The sequence below is a fragment of the Anolis sagrei genome, chromosome 1 (genome assembly GCF_037176765.1).
Source record: "Anolis sagrei isolate rAnoSag1 chromosome 1, rAnoSag1.mat, whole genome shotgun sequence".
Classification (NCBI taxonomy): domain Eukaryota; kingdom Metazoa; phylum Chordata; class Lepidosauria; order Squamata; family Dactyloidae; genus Anolis; species Anolis sagrei.
The window spans coordinates 100806974-100827087 of record NC_090021.1 but is presented as its reverse complement, the minus strand read 5'-3'; the positions used below and the strand labels follow the sequence as shown (position 1 = coordinate 100827087).

Sequence of the window (20114 nt, the reverse complement as noted above, 5' to 3'; positions counted from 1 at the left end):
ATGGTCATGAAATGCACTAGAACCATTAGAGGTTCATATTTAATGATCTCATTCTGAATGAGTAAATGTGATATAGGCGAAAACGTCCAACACTTGAAGGGAAGAAAATACTCTAGCCTCATTCACTCAATTTTCCATCACAATTTTTCCTTTTTCTTATTGCTGCCTTCACATTTTGGCAACCTTTAAAAAATAATAATAATAAAGCGGGGCCTGTGATTAACCTGCTCTTTTAATCTGAAAGCAAATGCAAAAATTGCACACAAGGCTTGAGAGGAGGGGGTGGCTGGGAGGGCAGGCAGGAAGAGAGGATTCTTTGTAGATGAAGTTGATAGGAATAAATTGGCTTAAATCCAAGTACGTCAAGCTAGCTCATTCTGGGATAATTAAATGGAAGAATTTCCAAAGTCTCCTGAAGGTTCTGCAGCATCAGTACCCAACTGCTTGTATACAAACAGCAGAAGCCCCTTTGTTGTCGAAGCAGCACTGAGGAAACTGGTGACACATAGTTTGTTATGCATTGTGGCGGAATTCATAGCTGTTTTTGCTGGAAGACATGCTGGAACCATATAGACCCAACCTCTGGCTGTGGCAGGATCTTGTTATTCCTGCTGCTGTGGCGCTGGGAGCCAGTTCTGTGGTTGGCCATGTGTTTGAAGGCTGCATTTCTGAAGGGTCTTTAAAAAGTTAAAAATACATAAATTAGCTACAGATATGTAGAATAAATTAAATATCAGCTCAAACTAATTAAAAATTAATTCCTCATTAAGTATTATTAAATTACAATTCCCTCCACTCATTATTAACAAACGAAAATTCCCTTCTTATCCCTGATTCATTATTGTTAAATTTGTATTTGTATATACATGAAATTTAACTTTAAAGGTACTTTCATTTTAGTAGCAAATTCCGGCTCCCTGCCCTTTGTGACTCATAACTGAATACTTTCTTTAGTGTTTGTTTTCTTAGGCGAGGAATATTCAGAGGTGGTTTCGGCAGTTCCTTCCTCAAAAATATAGCCTACAGTATGAATACCAGGTACTATAGGTCACTGTTTCTTCAATTGTGGATCCCAATCCCAAATGGGGTCATTAGTGGGGTTAGGAAAATTTGGCAACAGTAAACGGGGTCTTGACCACCAGCTATTACACAATTCTGTTAGCAATAACATGCAATGTTTAAAGTGGACTCTGCAAAAAATGCTTTAGCTTTATTCCACAAAGGAAAACTAGCTTGTTTAGCAAGTCTTGCAAATACTGATGCATTATCAATTAATACCGGATTTGTATACCTATCTTACATACCTATATACCTGGGGTCACATAAAAATTTCTCGGACAGAAAGGGGTTGCAAAAGGACTTTTTTTAAAAAAAAAACCAGATCTGCTGTAAGTTATGTTTCCTTTCCCAAGAAAACCTTTTGAAATTCTTGGTGGTCACCACAAATCAAGAGGCAACTTGAAGGCACTCTATGCACCGAGCTTCACATTTTGTAATAATAAAGTTGCTGAAGGACAACAGGAAAGCAGGAGCTTGACTAAAGAAAGGTTGTATATCAATCTAAACAAGGATTAAAGATTAAAGACAGGAAAGCTTGGAGAATATAATGATGCTGGCAAAAATGGAAGGAAAAAAGAAGAGGGGACGACCAAGGCCAAGATGGATGAATGGTATCCTTGAAGTGACTGGCTTGACCTTGAAGGAACTGGGGGTGGCGACGGCCGACAGGGAGCTCTGGCGTGGGCTGGTCCATGAGGTCACGAAGAGTCGGAAGCAACTGAACGAATAAACAGCAACTGCTTTTAGTTGGTGACATAGGGGCCAGTTTTCATCTCTGAAATGTTGAGGGATATGTACAATAAACAAAAGACAATGGAGCTAAGCACCCTATACATCAGTAGATGATATTTCTTATTGAAATTCTGTCTCACTGCAAACCTCATTTTTGGCAACAACAACAAAAAACAACAACAATAATAATACTTTATTTCTAGATCGCACCCCTCTCCCAAAAGAGACTCAGGGTGGTTTACAGCACAAGACAGGCAAACATTGATTGATTGATTGATTGATTGATTGATTGTATCAGAAGTGAACCATGGGTACAGTTGTAATGTATTTAAAACACAAAGTTTTAAAACTTGGCATTATATTAAATGTCCCTTGACCAGAACTTGGCCACTTGGAGTGCCTCTGGTGTTGCTATAAGGAGGTCCTCCATTGTGCATGTGGCAGGGCTCAGACTTCATTGTAATACGTGGTCTGTGGTTTCCTCTTCTCCACACTCGCATGTTGTAGAGTCCACTTTTTGGCCCATTTCTTAAGGTTGGCTGTGCATCTCGTGGTGCCAGAGCGCAGTCTGTTCAGCGCCTTGAGAGGGGATATGAGAGAAGCCTCCCCGCAGGATTGCAACACATTCGGGTGTCCCCTGGGCAATGTCTTTGTAGATGGCTGATTCTGTCACACCAGAAGCAACCAAAAGCGACCTGCAGCATCCAACCAAACAAACATTCAGTGCCTTACAAAGTAACAAACAGTATCAGGACTAAAACAAAATAATACTCAATAATAACAGTAAATTTATAATGAGAGAATTAAACGCTAAAATTGGGAATAAACCAATTAGATCATAAACTAGGACATGTAAATATTAAATATATATAATTAAAAAACAGTTAGAAATGAATTGCATGTGAAATAGCTAACACAGGTGTTGATTAAAATGTATCATAGTCACCATATAGTGCAAATGGGTTCCGGTGGAGTAGTATCTTAGTCCTCCTCATTCTCTCTATAGTAAAATGCATATGTCCTATTTTCCATAAATATAGGTAACCAATTCTTACATAAAACACAAATAAAAGGATTCCACTAATGCAGTTGTTTTATTTTTTGTTTAAAAAAGCCAAACAAATGGGCAAACAGCTAGGGTTTTTTTTTTTAAAGAGAACAAGCAAACAGTTTTTAAAAGCAGGCGAAGTATGGCTGCCCACCCAGTATAGTAGTTTTGAGAATGTTTATGCTAAATCCAGCAATAAGTATGTAATAGCATTTTAAAATGAAGGGGGGTCAGCAACAAAAAAGGAATGGATCCAAGCTCCAAGAAGGAGCGGATGAATGCCTGGAAACACTGTGCTCTTCTGTTATAGTATTTTATGGCTTCAAACACAGGATACAAAGTTGATGGACCACTGGAGCAACATCTGCAGTTTGCTCTTATGTAGCGCAATTATTTATCTCAGTAGTTCTATAAATTTAGCCAGCAATCGGCAAACCATTTTTTTTACAATCGTTTACTGATACATTTTTCTCTAGGTGGATTTGAAAGCTTATGAGCTATTTACAGGTTGCTTGACTTCTAAAAGACTTTATTATATAGACTTTATTTTTAAATGCATCCTGATATCATCTCTCTGCCAGCATTATCATCCCCTTTTTTTCCTTTTGGAAAGCAGCACAGAGAAGTTAAAGCAATTGCCTTTTTGATTGTCCCATTTTATGATGGAAAACATCACTTTTTCTGGTACCATTTAAACTTTTATTTCTCCACTATTATTATTTTTGAGGCATTTTATTTCTATTTCTCTATTGCCTAAAGTATTCTTAAAGTGGTCGCTCAAGGGGGCATTATGGGCTTGTTAAATGTGAATTTGGGTAGGATGTTAACACCCCCTCCCCCCTGAAACTTTCATTATAGCACTTCAAAGTTAGGATAAACTTGGTTTGGAAAATTGATGCTGATAGGAAATGGCATAGTTAATGGCAGATGAATCTATAGAAAGCTGTTAAGATGCATATTATCCCCCTGGGGAGAAGGTGGGGAGAGCAAGAGGAGGAGGAGGAGGAGAGGGGCCAGTACTTCCAATCCATAAAACATACTTGTTGGCGGAGCATCTCTCTGTCTCTTTCTCTTTCGGCAAATGTGTGATTGCAGGGGGCAGTGTAGCAGCATGTGGCAGCCAAATCTAAGAGCAGACAAATCAGCTTGATGACTTTCAAAGCCAGGAATTCTGCTGGAGGCAAGGGTATTTGATCTAATGGGGAGGGAGGCTGGAGGGGAGGGATTAAAACATATAGAGACCGCTATTAATTCCAGTTCTATTTTTGTGTAGTCAAATCTGCATGCAAATCCATAGCATCTCATTTTGGGGGATGATTCGTTTAAAAAAGAAAGAAAAGAAAAGGAGTAGAGGAGCAGGATGCAAAGGGTATGTCCGGGATATTAGATGTGCATAAGGCTATATTTCAGAAGAAGGAACTGGCAAACCACTTCTGAGTCTGTCTTGCCTAAGAAAATTCAGTGAAATTCATGGAGTTGCCACAAGTCAGTAGGCGGCTTGAAGCACATGGACACATACTCACAAGTATAAGAAATGAAACCTGCATAAGGAGAGTGTTTCAGTTGCAAAGAAATACATACTGTATATCATATGATGGAATAAGCAATATATGAAAGAGCTACAGTTCTCTTAAAATGAGACTGCATGGGGAAAATGACTAATTTCATTAACACCAATGGTAGGGAGCATAGCCTTGATGACAGGATCCTGAAGGATTTGGATTTTGTGTCTTTCAAAAATCAAGAGTCTGAACACTTGAATCAATGGGGGTACATTATTGTCCCTCAATTAGACTCAAAAGTATAGAGTAGGAAACTGTTGTTTTCCAGATGTTTTTAGCCCCCATCACCAATAGGCAGCATAGCCAATGATGAGGGATTTATGTGAGTTTTAGTCTTAAAACATCTGGAGGGCCACATTTACCCACCTCTAGAATAAGGAACAAGACATCTAGAAAGTAAGAATTGGCCAGAGTAATGTTTTATAAACACATGTTAAAAATTATGGAATGTTTTCTAATGATAGGTAATTTGCTTTGATGCACATCCAACTGTGTTTGTTTTATTATATAACTGTAAACATTTGTTAACAGGAGGAGTAACAAATACAGCACAATATCAGAACAGGCTAATGGTGTATGATCCCACACAAGTAAGTTTATATCCTACAGCTATTTGCTTGTATGAAGAAGTCTTATATGTCAACAATGGCACTGTTATATTTTCACTATGAGTTCTAAATTGGAGGTTCCCACAGTCATGAGGCAAACTTATGCTCCATTCCCCCATGTTTGCAAAAGTAGGTCATCCTAAGTCTTTGCTATGCGGACATGGCACTCTTGCATTGCAGTGTCCTTGGGCTGTGAATTTCTAGTGACTTTTATAGAACAATCAGAGCTGGGTGGAGGTCTAGACTAGAAGTTTCCATCATCAGATGAAGGAAAATGGGAAGGTCTCTGTAGGTTGAGACTGTTAACTTAGGTGGAGCACAGTTCTTCTCCTCTGTGTTTAATTGGATGAATCATCAATCCTACGTGTAAGATCTCCTGCCAAAGTTGGCATCTTAGCAGACTCCTGCCCAGGGCAGCTCATCTTTTTGGATTTCTCATTTGAAAAAGTCTCTCTTACACTTCTAAGTATTTATATTATAGTAAATCACAGAAAGTAAGTATTTTAACATGTCAGTGGGAAGGAAGACAGCCACATGGCTGGTTCTATCTGGCACAGAGTTGCTTTGTATACATAGACACTTCTGAGGTGGCTGTTCACATTTGTGTGTTGGGCAGTGAATCTGGCACAGATTTCCTTTGAACTTTTAGAGATCTGGGCAATGTGTTGAATCCTATTACTAAAATGGAATCATCATCTTGGAGAGCTCCTTAAAATTTTTGGAATAAAACTCAGAACTCACCACCCTGCATATAGGGAATCTACCAGCGGCCATGTCCACCCTTGTCATTTCTCTTGATCAGCCAGAATGAAACTAAAAATTGTTAGTCAAATAACCACCTTTTACCATTATACTCAAATCCAGATCCATGAATAGGCATATTTTGATTTTTAAAAAGTAAGCATTTTGGTCTGTGAAGGCCTTTTGATGTGATGGTAACACCCTTGCATTCAACCCTAGTGGACCTTTTGGAGCAAAAAGAAGCTTTCTCTATTTTTTAATCACCTGAGCCTGTGTGGAGGGTACATGTTGTCACACTTTGCTTTCCCTCCCTCCCTTTCCAGTTTAGGCCACGAGTAGGCATCTGGTGCCATCTAGTAATATGGATCTTATGGGAATTGTATTCCAAAATATCTGGAAGGCACCCATTTTAAACATGCCAGCTGGAATTGTAATCTATGATTTGAGACTGTTTTTTAAATCATAGCTGAATAGAGCAAGTTTGAAGAATAACTGGTTAAAAACAGACGTGAAAACAAATCTGCTTTTTGCCATATTGGAAAAGAAAACTCATGAGCCTGAGGCTACTTTGAGTAGAATTAAAGCTTAGTTTAGTTGAGGGTCTGAATGCAATATATGAAAAGAAATGGGTTTGCGAGTATAGTAATTCTCCATTGTACATGTGTGGTCCTTTCTCTGACCCATAAAATAGGAACATTAGTCTCTCTGGATGAGAGTTCAGGATTTGAAACTGGAGCTTCCAGGCTATAACTCTAATGTTCAGGTCTTATTCCGAAATGATGTCAATTGTCTAAAAATACAAGTTGGATAAAGATCCAATGTGGAGAAGAGATCAGTGTGTTGGACTGGAATGTGGGAAATCCAGGTTCTAATCCTTACTGAGCCATGAAACTCACTGAGTGACCAGGGACCAGTTACTCAAAGACTTGCCAGTATTTGTGGGATAAAGTGGGGAGGAGAATAATATATCCTGCCTTGACCTCATTGGAAGAAAAGTGACAATTATAATTATTAATATAAATTTAATTGAGCAAAGACATGAAGCATTTAATCAAGTAACTTCAAGTCATAACCCAAACTGTTTGAGAGGTTAGGGAGATCTGCATTCCAAATCCCCAGTGAGATTCAAACTTCCTGGGTGACCTTGGGCTGGTCATTATCTCTCAGCCTTGTCTTCCTTGCAGTGCTATTGTAATGACAGAATGAAGGGAGACCATGTGAGCATCCTAAGTGTCTTGAAAGGCAAGATAGGATTATACCCTGGAATCCTATATCATGTTTTACTTAACACAACTTTATTTATACTTAGTTAAGTAGCAGAGGCATTAGGAAATCCTGTTAGTGAATTGCAAAGATGTATATTGGGACATGACCAAGAGTGCCCAATGCATTTTGAAATCTATATGATGTGCATTGGGTACTTTGCTGTCTTTGCTATGTTGTAACGTAATAGCAGTCCACTTTTTCATATAGTTTTTATGAAACTGTCCAGTTCTTATTCCCACATATGTAAACCCACTTATGGAGATACAACTGATACAAATTTCAATAAAAATCAATATTAATTTACTTAAGGTTTTTTAAAAAATGTCTGCTATCAAATACAAAGATTGGACTTTGGTGGCAGCCATTTGCTTTATCTGCTATACCAGCTTTTGCCAGATATCATACATTCTTAATTGTCATCAGCAACTTGTGGCTTGACAGTAATTTGTGATTTCCCAAAATGGGCCTGAATGCTAGCATTCCACTCATCTGTCAGAATCCTCAGTAATATGTGAAGATGTATTTTCAGTAATAAAAGATGCATCTACACTGTAGAATTAATGCAGTTTGACAAAACTTTAACTGTCATGGCTCCTTGCTATGGATACACCGTTATACCTCTATCCTTCTCTGCCATATTGCTGGTGGCTCACCAAACTATAAATTTCAGGATCCGATAGCATTGAGCTATGGCAAAATGGCACCAAATTGTACTAATGCTACAGTAGAGATTAGGACTCTGAGCAATGGGTTGAAATTAAAGGAAAGGAGATTCCACTTGAACATTAGGAAGAGCTTCCTAACTGTAAGAGGTGTTCAACAGTGGAACTCACTGCTTCAGAGTGTGGTAGAAGCTCCTTCCTTGGAGGCTTTTAAACAGAGGTTGGATGGCCATCTGTCAGATTACTTTGTGGTTTTCTGCAAGGCAGTGGGTTGGACTAGATGGCCCATGTGGTCTTTTCCAACTCTGATTCTGATTCCATATGCACCCATCATCTAGTTGGCCTAATGTGCCAGTTTGAAATATTTTACTCATTCATCTTTTCTCAGTACTGGCAAGTTCTGACCTTGTCCTGAATAAAAGTATGCATTTGTGCCTTAAATGCTCAAATGCCCTTATGTTCCAGGAGCAACCTATTTTTCTGCCTTAAAGATCCAGATGCTGCGGCTGCCTTTACGCAGGCCCACTTGAGGCGCTGAGCTTTAGCCTACATAGTACCCAAAGAGTTAACCAAGTAGAGAGGATGCGTTAGCATTCTTCCAATGAGGTCTGTGCCGTGTTTTTACACACACATTCTTTTTAAAAATTCTGCTGGCATATTGCATACGGTGGGCACTGGAAGGAACCTCACATCTGCTTGCATCTTGCACAGAATCTCAATCGCTCTATCATTTGGTGCTAGTGCCTGTTTCTGCACTAGGCCTTTGTGGAGTGCTGATAATGCCTACCATCTGCCACCGAGCACATCGCTACCTGCCAACAGGCAGGCTAGGGTGACCTCTGCTTCTCCACTGCTGATTAGTATTCACACGCTGGCTTATTAGGAATGACCCCACCAGGCCCCTCTGTTTCCTTGCCTTTGCAGTGCTTGGCGGCTTACCTGGCAGTCACTGCTGCGGAGAAAGCTAAGATATAATCAGGGGATGCAAGCAGGCTTTGCAAAGCAGATGGTGTCTATAGTTCTGTGTCAAGGGACTGGACTGTTAATGCAAATATTAATTCCTCCTAGTCAAATACTATACAGCATAATGGATAGCTATACATTATTGGGGGGGGGGGATTATACGGAGCAGTTGTTTTGCTGGTTTTGTGCTTCCCATTCCTCAAATGGCACAAAAATAGTTTCATATGATGCAGATGGGAAAAATATACTATAACTTATGTAAATGGTGGTAAGACTAAGAAATCATAAGGTTTGGCAAGGATGTTCCCGATTAAGCAAGTCTTTAATCAGTGTCTTTTTTAGGCATTGAAAACTAACCAATAAATTAGGAAAGAGGGAGCAGTTATTGGCAAGGATTTGAATAGTGTTTTGATGTGGTTTTCGAACTTACATTTGGAAGTATTGTACTTTGACCTTCAGTAAAATATCAGTACCACCCCCCCCCCCCGATATGTTAAAATTAATGAGACCCAGTTCTCTTTTCTCTATATATCTGTAGAATAAATGGCTCAGCCGCAGCCCCATGTTGCAGAGGAGAGTCTACCATTCTATGGCAGCCGTTCAAAGAAAGCTGTATGTTTTAGGCGGCAATGACCTGGATTACAACAATGACAGGATTCTTGTCCGCCACATAGACTCTTACAATATAGATGCTGACCAGTGGACACGCTGCAGCTTCAGTATGTTGACAGGCAAGTATTTCTGAGTATGTGTCATTAAAACAAGGGTAGAAAATAATTTCCTACTTTAAAATCCCCTCATTCATGAGACTGCTGAATATGGAGCCATGGTACATGGTGGGTCAGAAATTGTGGCAGGTCTTGCTCTTTACTTCTTGCTTTTTCTCTGTGTTATTATTGCTAACACCTCACCTCCAGCCTTTTATTCCGAGGTGGCAGGCAACTTATTACTGTTAATTAACAGTAAGGCAAGAGGACAAGGAGGAGGAGGAGCTCTCAAAACCAACAGGCCAGTTCTTTTACTGTTAATATTGTATGGGAAGTATGTAACAGTACAGGAACAGAACTTGCTTCCACAGTTGCATTGTGGAAAGTCCTTATGCTTTTCACAATAGCTTTCTATGACACACGGGAGGAACAGAAATTGTGAAAAGTAGGATTTTTTTTAAAGTGAATAGATAGAAGTACATCATCAAATGTATGGTTGTAGGAGAGATATTACATTTTAGAGCACAAGTGGGTAATTTCGGTATTTTAAATTATCCAGAACATTTATTTCTCACCTATCCTTGTTGATCAAGCTGAGCAACAACAAGTAACGCAAGACATCATAGCATCAGTAATGTATTGAAATGTGTGTCCAGTTGTACATTTTATAGAGATTAGGACCTCTGATGGCATCCCAGTCACATGATTTTGGACGTGCCTACGGACAACACCAGCTCTTCAGCTTAGGAATGGAGATGAGCACCACCCCCGAGTTGGACACTACTAGACTTAATGTCAAAAGGAAATATTTACCTTTATAGAACCTACATATTCCATTTAAACAGCTGGCAGCCTATGGATTTTTCAGTCCAGTCTATTTGCACTATTGTACGACAAAGACATTCTAGTTTTCCATGCTTGTGGCTAACACAGTTCCATGTTTTTATGTTTGTCCACTTAGGCCAAAATGAATCTGGAGTTGCTGTCCATAATGGTAGAATATATTTAGTTGGGGGCTATTCAATTTGGACAAATGAACCCTCTGCATGTATCCAGGTGAGCAATGTAGATGATTGTTTGAATCTCTTGAAATAATGTTGTAAAACTGCCTTTCACAAACATCTGAGACATCTGCTTGATGGGCAAGAGCAGTCAAACTCGAAGAAAACACTGTATGTAACATGCAGGTTCTAAAAATAGCTACCAGACTTCTACAGTTAACTACTAGTCATATCCATAGATTCTGCATCCATACATTTAACTGTCCACACCTTAAAAATCTCATCCTAAAGCTTAAAAAATGATAACCTTACAACTTGGCAGCATGTGTAGACCAGGCCTAAATCTCACAGCAGGTCAATAATTTAGGTGGATCTGAATTAATGCTTAATATGTATTAATTTTAATTTAATTTTAATATTACTGAAATTGTATGTGTGTTAAGGTATTGAATAACTGCCTATATGTAAGCCGCCTTGAGTCCCCTTCAGGGTAGAAAAAGATGGGGTATAAATAGGGCAAATAAATAAATAAATACTGCCGGCTGCAGATTTCCCTTCTCTCCTCCCATTGCACATCCCAGAATCTTTTCAGTTCATCTGTTGTCTCCTATCTTTCCAGTTCTATTTTCGAAGTATGGACAGCTGCATTTTTAATTGCATAGCTAGGAAAAAATAGGTGATACACTAGTTTTATTCACAGGTGCTGCACAATCTCTCTTTCTCCGTGATATTGTTTACATCTCCTTTGACTTTTACAGGTACTGGATGTTAGCAAGGAAGGAAAAGAAGAAGTTTTCTACGGACCCACCTTGCCTTTTGCTTCAAATGGGATAGCAGCCTGCTTTCTCCCTGCTCCCTACTCTACGTGCCCAAACCTGCAGCCTTTGCAAGTGCCTCATCACAAGATAGGCACAATGTGAGACAAGGGAGCATGCTTGATGGGAGAGCATCCTCATTTGCCACCATTTCCTCTTTGCATCACCAAGATGAAGGAATTGTTGCAAAATTCTTCCTTGTATTAAAGTGCAGTAAATGCCAAAAGGAGGGCAGGTAGAGAGAAAGAGAGGAACATAAAGGAAGTGAGTCAGGATTAAACTGTATATGTACTCTAAAGAAGGGACAGAGTCTATTCAGATGTTTCTCCATCTGGTTATTCTAGCAACTTTTTGAACATTTTCTGGAATCTATTAATTTCCAAAGGTGCATTGCAAGAACATTAAGAACAACATGCTGTTGTATATCCAGTTGGTTGAAAGGGACCTTCAGCATAGTCTCACTTCCACTGTTTGTTGCTGCTAGCATTAGATATTGTCTAGAAATGAATAACGAAGTTTAAATTGGATGTGTGCAAACGAAACAAAGGGATTCTTTATTTTATCTAGAACAGAAATTCTCGGAATATGAGCTACAACTGTAGTGAGCATGCACTTTTTAGGCCTTGAAAAGGGCTTATTTTGGATGCTTGTCCTTGGTATTAGGAGAACTTGAAAGTATAATTTCTGTGAATTCTCAGCTTTTTTGATCTGCAAAGGTGCTCTTAACCATCACTACTGAGTGCTTCTTACGTTTGCCTCACAAAGGTAAAGAGTCATGTCATTGGAATACTTTCCACTGCATAAAAGACAAATATGTGGCAATGTTGTCAGAAGGAAAGTGCCACATAGCAGGGAGGAGGAAAACAGTCAAGCTAGAGGTCGTTGTAAAGCCTTTTGTAGTTTTCAAGATTGTTCCCCATAGAATTAGGAGAGAAGTTGCTGCTTAGAAATAGTACAGCTTGTTAGCTATCTTAAGCTCTTAAATCTTTGTACTGATCCAACGTGTTTTTTTCTTTTCCAAACTATAGTATTTAACAGACAATTTGAGGAAAGCAGGTTGTTTTAATTCCAAAACCTTCATTTGTCAAAAGCTGTACAGAGAAAATAAATTCATGTTGGGATGCCATTCTGAATATAAAGATGAAAATGTAATTAAAGGAAAAATACATTACTGCCAATCTTAATTAGGGAAAGACTGTTTCCCTGATACAATAAAGCTCACCAATGCCTATCTTTGACTTTTCCTTAAAGAGTTCTTCAACATTGTCTAGAGCTGGATGCAAAAGTGCTATTTTGAATTGCTTTCTATTAACCTTTGTGATTATCTTGTGGGCCTACAAACACGTTTGTGAAGATTCAGTAAAAGACCAGTGCAGGAATACAGCACTGAAAGAAGTATGTATGGCACAAGTTGCATCTCCCAATAGTATTCCCACAAACTCACCTTTTAAGAGAGGTGACCCTCCACAATAGTGCCATTTCCAAGTCATTGAAGAACAGGTGAGAAGCAGAGATGCGCTCAGATGTTTTCCTGTAGCTGGAAATGCCACAACAGGAGGACAATAGTTGCCGGTTTTTGGCTGCAGAGTGGCAAGATACTAACCAGGCATCTCTGTCTATGAATTTGCTGCAGTGCACATGGTAGTGCTGTGGGTTTCCTTTGTGGTTGATCTATGGGTAAAGTGTAACTCGAGGAGGCAATGCTTCCCCCCATTTTAAACAGGACATTCACTCATGTAATATCAGGTATGTATATACCATGAGTAAAATACCGTATCACATGTAGAACCGATGGATGTTTGTTGAACTAAAAGAGAGCTTTTATATAGGAACTTGCAATGAAACCTAAAACAACTTCCTGCTCCACTGGACATGGAGAACATTTTTACAGGTCTAAAGTGATGTTTGGACTCATTGTAACTATTTTCAGATCTGTTACAATTAATATTTTGAAAACCCGTCTTTTCAGATACTCAAGTCTTATCTAGTTAAGAAACTGTTAACAAAATGAAGACACTCCGTGTAACAATCATTATAGGTTTTCTTGATAAATTTAAATATGCATGTAGCTGTCATGATAACCTATAAGGAATAAGTGTGCAAAGAACCACACTGTTGTTTTTTCTGCTACACCGGTTTATCTCCACTGTCTTAAGAATTCTCATAATAAAAAATGGGTCATCATTTAATATGAAATTAAACTCCCATGCAATATATCTTAATCTCCCATGAAAATAAAAAAGTAAAATTTCACAAAATGGACTCACAAATAATTGTGAATGAATTAGTAGGATGGATTTGAAACAATGCTGCTTTTCTTTTATGGTGTTACAGATAATTTGATACTTATTTAGGACTATCAGGAATGCGTGTGCATGCTAGACATTTTTTTCTTCATGCTAAAGTGTCTCAGAAAATGTCTCAGAAATGATCAGAACTAAATCATAGCACACTGAAGAAAATCATACAGGGTCAAAGAGCAAAAGAGATGTATTCCTTTACCTCAATTTACTGCAACAGGTATCTACCTGAGCTAAAATCTACTTGGTGACTTATACTAGCAAAACCACTGGTTATATTACTGTAAGTATTTTTTCCAACATTGAGGAAGGCAACATCTAGTACCTCTTTACACAACATTTTCTCCAAGTTCAACAAATGCTGCTGAATAGCACCATAGTACAGCTCTATCTCCAAACTAAACCACCACATTGACTGCATGGACACACTGGAAAAGACTGTCAACAACCTCATGAATCTTTGGGAAACACAATGAAGAACCTTATATTCATTCACCATCAGATAAAGTGTCAGGTCTTGCATGCATCTAAAGTTTGTTGTTCATTTGTTCAATCGCTTCCGACTCTGTGACCTCATGGACCAGCTCACGCCAGAGCTCCCTGTCGGCCGTCATCACTCCCAGCTCCTTCAGAGTCAAGCCAGTCACTTCAAGGATACCATCCATCCGTCTTGCCCTTGGTCGGCCCCTTTTCCTTTTTCCTTCCATTTTCCCCAGCATCATTATCTTCTCCAAGCTTTCTTGTCTTTCTTGCATCTAAAGTAGAATTGTTCAATTGGGAACTCAAAACTTTTAAAAATCTTTGGATAAATCCTAGAAATAGTCTGAGAATTTCTATCAAACGGAGGAAACTTACTGCAGAGAAAAATGAGGTCAAAACTAAGGCCAAAACAGGAATTACCAAACCTCCCCCATACTTCTTCAGCTTTTAGGAAGCACAGATATGCAGGGAAGAATGTGGTAATCACATTCTGAAGTGCTGATTGATGAAAAAATTGCATTGGGCAAAGATAGCGTACAGTTTCTGCACAAAGCATAGCAGATCAACAGAAGCCATCAATTTTGGGAGTACGGGTAGTCCCCAGGTTTGGTGGCCAGAAAGGCAGACCCACACAAATATTTCTCCTTTTGGTCCACTGGAGAAGTGACTGATGCATCCCCATTGGAATTGAGAGAGGGGTGCAGGGATTGCCCTGGAGGGAGTTGAAGGAACTGAAGGAGCAGGCCTGTAGGGGCCGGTTGAAGCTGTGCATAAGGCATCACTTCAGTAGTTGACGCCGTGTGGCCCAGCATGACCTGTATATGTCGGGCCAATATCAACAGCTCCTGCAAGGCTAGAGCAAATGTGAGAGGGGAGTTGGAGTCTAGAATTAGCCACCAAAAGCTAGGCATCAATGTATTAATAGACTGTTATGCCACTAAGGCAAAGGTGGGCAGTGATAGCGGCCATACAACTTAGTAAAAACACAAGTAGCAGTTGTGAGACTAAACGGCAAAATGTTAAAACAAAGCCTGCTCCCCTATCATAGAGAGATGTAAGATGTTTTTGTCAGATAGAAATGTGAAAATAAGCATCCTTCAAATCAATGGTGGCAAACCAAACATCTTTATTTAACAAAGGGAGAAACATAGAAAGTGATACCATCCGAAACCTTGGGAGAACGGATATATCAGTTAATGTTCTTTAGGTCCAAAATAGGATGTTGGCCTCTGCTACACTTTGGGACTAAAAGGTTACATGGGGAAAAGCAGCAGGAGAACAGCAAAGGATCAGGTGGCCAATTTCAACCTTCTGCAACAACACTCAGAGCTCCTCCCAAAGGGGAGAGGAGGCAGGTGTAACTCGCTGATAATCCACCGCTGAGTGTCTACGAAACTTGATGGGAGTGACCATACTCAATAATCTTCAGCACCCAGGCATCTGACATTATCTCCTGCCAAGCTGAGGCAAAGGCAGACAGCCTAGTACCAAACACAGGAGACCCATTAACATGCTTCACACAGGTGACAAGGAAGTGCTCTGAAACCGGCCAGGAGAAAAACCAACTCCTCCAAGTGAGGGAGAAAGGATGAATGGAGGACATAATCTTGAACATCCAAGCCATTACAAAAAAACTCTGTCTGCTTTGTCTTACCCTGATAGTTCTTATAGCAAAGCTCTGTTTCCTAGAAGCAGGCTAGTTAGTTAGTAAACTTTATTATGGTCGATGACCAGATCATAACAGGGGGACCCAGTCCCGTACATCCACATCAAACCCAAGGGGTTATATACATCAAACATCAACAAATTTTAAAATCTAAGCTAAAAACCAATACAAGTAGTTATTAAAACCTAACTCAACCTACAAGATCATCTGAAGGCAGTTTAAAGAGAGGTAGTGGCAACTTGGTGTGTTCATTAGGGTGGGATCTGCGCGATGCCCCCAAAGGGTCTACTATAGAAGGTACTTCCTGGTTGCCATCTTGGTCTCAGCTGGTAGGAGGGTTGAACTGAAAAACTGAATTTGTGGGCCATCTGAGGCATTTCCTAGGTATGTTTCAGCCTCGTATTGGCAGATCCTCAGCAATAGCACGTCCTTTTTCAGAGACACTTGAAGAGTGCAGTCAGGCATGTCTGCGAATCAGTATAGCTGTGGCAAAAAGCTTGCCTGTCGAATCTGCTGTATGTTTGGCCAAGTCCTTTTGTAGTTTTGCCAAAGTTAATGCCTCAATCTGAAAGGTCTTAGCCAAACATTTTTCCTCCCGTGGGAGGAGGTTAAGATCACAAAAATATTGGATAGACCCCCATGTGTGCCCCATAATGGGCCAAGTGAATAGATGTCAGCCGAAACATGCGCCCATTTTCTCATGGAGTCCATCTTCCTACTCTCTCTATCAGATGGGGCCAATAAGGGCTTTTTTGACCTAGAGGTTGGCTTACGTTCACAACTACGGAGTTAGGTTTCAATGGGTGCACCACTCACTGTTCGGATGTGAGGTCCATGCAGTACAAATTGTCTATATGCTTCAAAACTGCTGGGGCAAAGACTGGGGCAAGGTCGGGTGACCTGGCTAGCTGGAGAAGGTAAAGCAACAGTGGTAACACCATAGGAGCCAGTAAGTGTTGCTTTTCCAAAAAAAAGGATAGGATTATCAACTGGAGTAGGAGCTTTAGACATAGGTAGGTTCAAGGCTCGTGCGAAGTGTACCATTAAAGCAGAAAAAGGATTGAATATATCAGGAGAAGGCAACTCCAGTTCACTGGCACATCTGTCACCTCAGAGGTACTGTTGGAAGAGTCAGTGTCATCATTAAGCTCCACCATTGGTGACAGGGGGTGGGGAGGTGAGGAGTCCTGAATTGGGAGGATTTGAGAAGGCCTGCAGTGGTTGCAATTCCACTGGGGGAGCCAGCGGGGGCACCATCGAGGTGGTACCAGAGGGGGCGCCATTAAAGTGGTAACTGTGGAGGGAGCCATTGAAGTGGAGGGGGTGGCATAATGAGATTGCAGTGGAGCAGAAGGGCCAGAATAATAATGATGGAGGAGGCTTGGGGCCCACCTGAGCAGCCAGTATCGGAGCACTCTCCTCCAGGGACAGCCCAGGTGGCAGCTGCACCTGCACACGCACCTCTCCGAAGGACAGCAAAGGCATTTGGGAGGGAAGCACATCCTGAACCACAGAAGGAAGAGTCACCAGGGGCAGTGTTGAGGGAGGTCTTCAAGGCGGTGGTTTGAGTAGCCATTCCCCCCCCCCTTCTTTGGGTTCTCCAGCTGCTTGGCTCACTCAGGAGCTTTTTCCCACCCAGCAAGTGGCGGGTGAGGCGACTTGGGCTTCCTAGCCTTGGGCCTGGCCAAGGCTGGTGGGTTACTCGGAGAAGAATTTGCGGCAAAAGGTAAGAGGGCATCCTTGAGTGACAGCATCTCCCACCAAAGGAAGAAGTTCAGCCCCGACATGCTTCATGAGCGGTGGGGGTGGAGGAAGGCCTGCTCAAAGAGCAGGGCTTTAAGCTGTGATTCCCAGTTTTTACTTGCCTGGGAGATGAAAGAAAGGCAGGCAGGGCAGGGCAGGTCTGCACTACATAGCCCCCCTCCCCCTGGCACAACAAGTGCATAGCATGCCCATCAGGTATACTTCTTAAAAAATGTTGTAGAAGACATTACCGGATTGGATCAGAAATAAAATAGTTAAACACAGTCCAGGTCGGAAACAGAAAAAAATTACATAGTAGGAAGGCAGTCCGAGTCAAGCACAAGAGAGAGTCCAGAGACAAGCTAGTCAAAGTATGAGAGATTCCCTAGCTGTTGTGTAACGGCAGCATAAAGGAACCAAAGGAGTAGCCCCTCCCACTGGCTATATACTCTATGCAGAGAGTGGGCGGGGCTTCTACCAAAATATATCTAAGCTTTCTAGAAGATTCCATCTCTCACTGCACATTTTGGAAAATGACATTCATAACCTTTTGGAAAACACCTTTTGGAGATCATAACTTTTTAAGAATAGCATGACATTTCAGAGAAGCGGCAAAAAATCTTTAGACTATAATCTTCTCTTGTGGTATACAACCAGATGTAATTATACTAGGCAATTGTTTCAGTTGTTAGACTGAGCAACCTGTTATCTCTGATCTGTTAGGAAAACAGATTTTGCCACTGCTTAAAAAAAAAACCCAGTGCTTCAGAAGTGTTTTTCAGCGCCTATACACACACACACATACTCTCCCATAAAACAACTTCTTTTATAGCATGCACTCGAGACAAAAATGAAGTAGACTTTGATAAAAATAATGTATTTAGTTTACTCTCAACCTTCATGTGTTCAGCATACACAGGTACAAAACTTATCAGTCCAGTTTCAGATACATTTGAGATCATTCTCTGTGCCATCCGGCCAGGATGTTTCTTACAGCAAAACAGCGAGCAAGTGTGTGATCTGAGGTCTGAAGTGGTCTGTAGTGATCATGTGGTCTGCAGCCCCTTTTATAACTTCTCAGGAACCAGAGAAATGGAAGCCGCATACCAGAACATACATACAGGAAACACAAAGCAACCAGACCATGGACAAACAGTCCTAGAGAAGGCTTGAAGAAGGTTGTTATTTTCAACAGCACAGGAAATACCATATGTGCAATTTGGTGCAGAAAATACCATATGTGCAATTTCATAAAGACCATGATGAAGAAACAAAGGGTATTTGTGAAAAGTTCAATGTAAAAGATTATTTATCTTACTGTGTGACCTGTATAATAATTTGAGTTTTCTACATACCAAGATGATGCCCTCCAGTGCTATAGGAATACAATTCCTATAATTCTTCATCATGAGCTACAGTGGATAGGGCTAATGGGAAATGCAGACTAAGATAATCTGGAGGGACAAACTTTACCTACTTTTGCTTAATCATCCAATACAAAACTGGTTTACAATATTGCTATAGTCATCTCTGTTGTCTACAGAGACACATATTTGTCAGGAGTCTGATATAGCATTTAAAAACCTGCTTGTTAATCGGCTTGTTAATAGCTACTGCTTAACCAGAAACATTAAAGAGTAATTGTTCAGGAATTACCCTTGTAGAAAGCAATGGCATTTCCAGCTACGTATTAATTATGCTTGAAATAATACGCACTCAAGTTAAACAATTTCCTACAATATGTTCTTCAATTTTCTTAAAAGTCAAAGGCTTCACTTTCAAGAAGTTAATGCTAAAGACAGACTTCTGTTTCCGTTATCTGCTGAATGGTAAAGACTTAGATTTCGAAGGCATCTCACTTGAAGAGGCTTTTTAAGAAAACCTTTTAGAAACAGAGGCCTTTTGAGATGAATAAAACTCCTCCCAGGTGTAGGAGCTTACAAGAAGCTACAATGTGGGTTCAATAAGTCACTTTCATAATGAAAAGAACATCCATGCTCTACACTATTAAGTAGCCTAAAAGAGGCTTTTAGTTACTGTATTATCTGAAGTAATGATAGTTGATTTAGGGAAGAGATAATCTGCTACCTTTACATAAGAATACTATAACAATACAGAAAGGCTCTGAACAAGATTATAGGGAAGTTTCCATGGCAGTAATTGATAAGACACAAAAAACAGTCTCTCATTATTAGCTCTGAAAAGTTGCAGTTTGTTTCACCGGGTTTTCTACCAAGTCCTTACAATTCACTGCCACAATTCAAAACTCTACTCCAAGTCATCAAGATTGTGTAATTTTACAAAAGTATGCATCAAATAAATCTGGAAATTATAGGGAGACTTATGACATGTCCGAGAACATCCTGAAATATCTAACAAATCCAATTTATGATACACAAAATGTAATCATATGGGTAGTTAGTAAAAAAAAAACATTTAGGAGGGATTTGAATTGCGATGTTTGCACCTGCATCCCTTCCTCCACCTCTGAATTTGGTCAAACTCCCCAAGGATCTTTAAATCTTCTGTCATAGAAAATTGGGAGGAGGAGTTGGGAAAAGAAATAGGTGACATTCGTATAGTGACCCAAGGAGCTGTTCTTATAGCTGAATCAATTCTTGTTATTCAAGACTGGGAGTGCTGGCTACAACCACCAGCAAAATGCACAAGGACAACATGGAGGAGGTTAGAGGTTGAATACCGCACAACACGTCTACATGTTTTTAATACAGGGACAACGCTAGGACAGCTGTCACCCTTC

General features: G+C 40.2%; 1 protein-coding gene across 3 annotated transcripts in view; it reads left to right on the top strand.

Annotated features, from left to right (window-relative positions):
- Positions 1-12395, top strand: part of KLHL32 (kelch like family member 32) — a 101869-nt gene extending 89474 nt beyond the window's left edge. For all 3 annotated transcript variants that reach the window (XM_060753069.2, XM_060753067.2, XM_060753068.2), the window contains 4 exons: positions 4933-4991; positions 9180-9372; positions 10310-10404; positions 11108-12395. In XM_060753069.2, coding sequence (XP_060609052.2) covers positions 4933-4991; positions 9180-9372; positions 10310-10404; positions 11108-11269 — 509 coding nt within the window. In that variant the 3' untranslated portion in view covers positions 11270-12395. The remainder of the gene's footprint in view (positions 1-4932; positions 4992-9179; positions 9373-10309; positions 10405-11107) is intronic.
- Positions 12396-20114: the final 7719 nt, after the last annotated feature.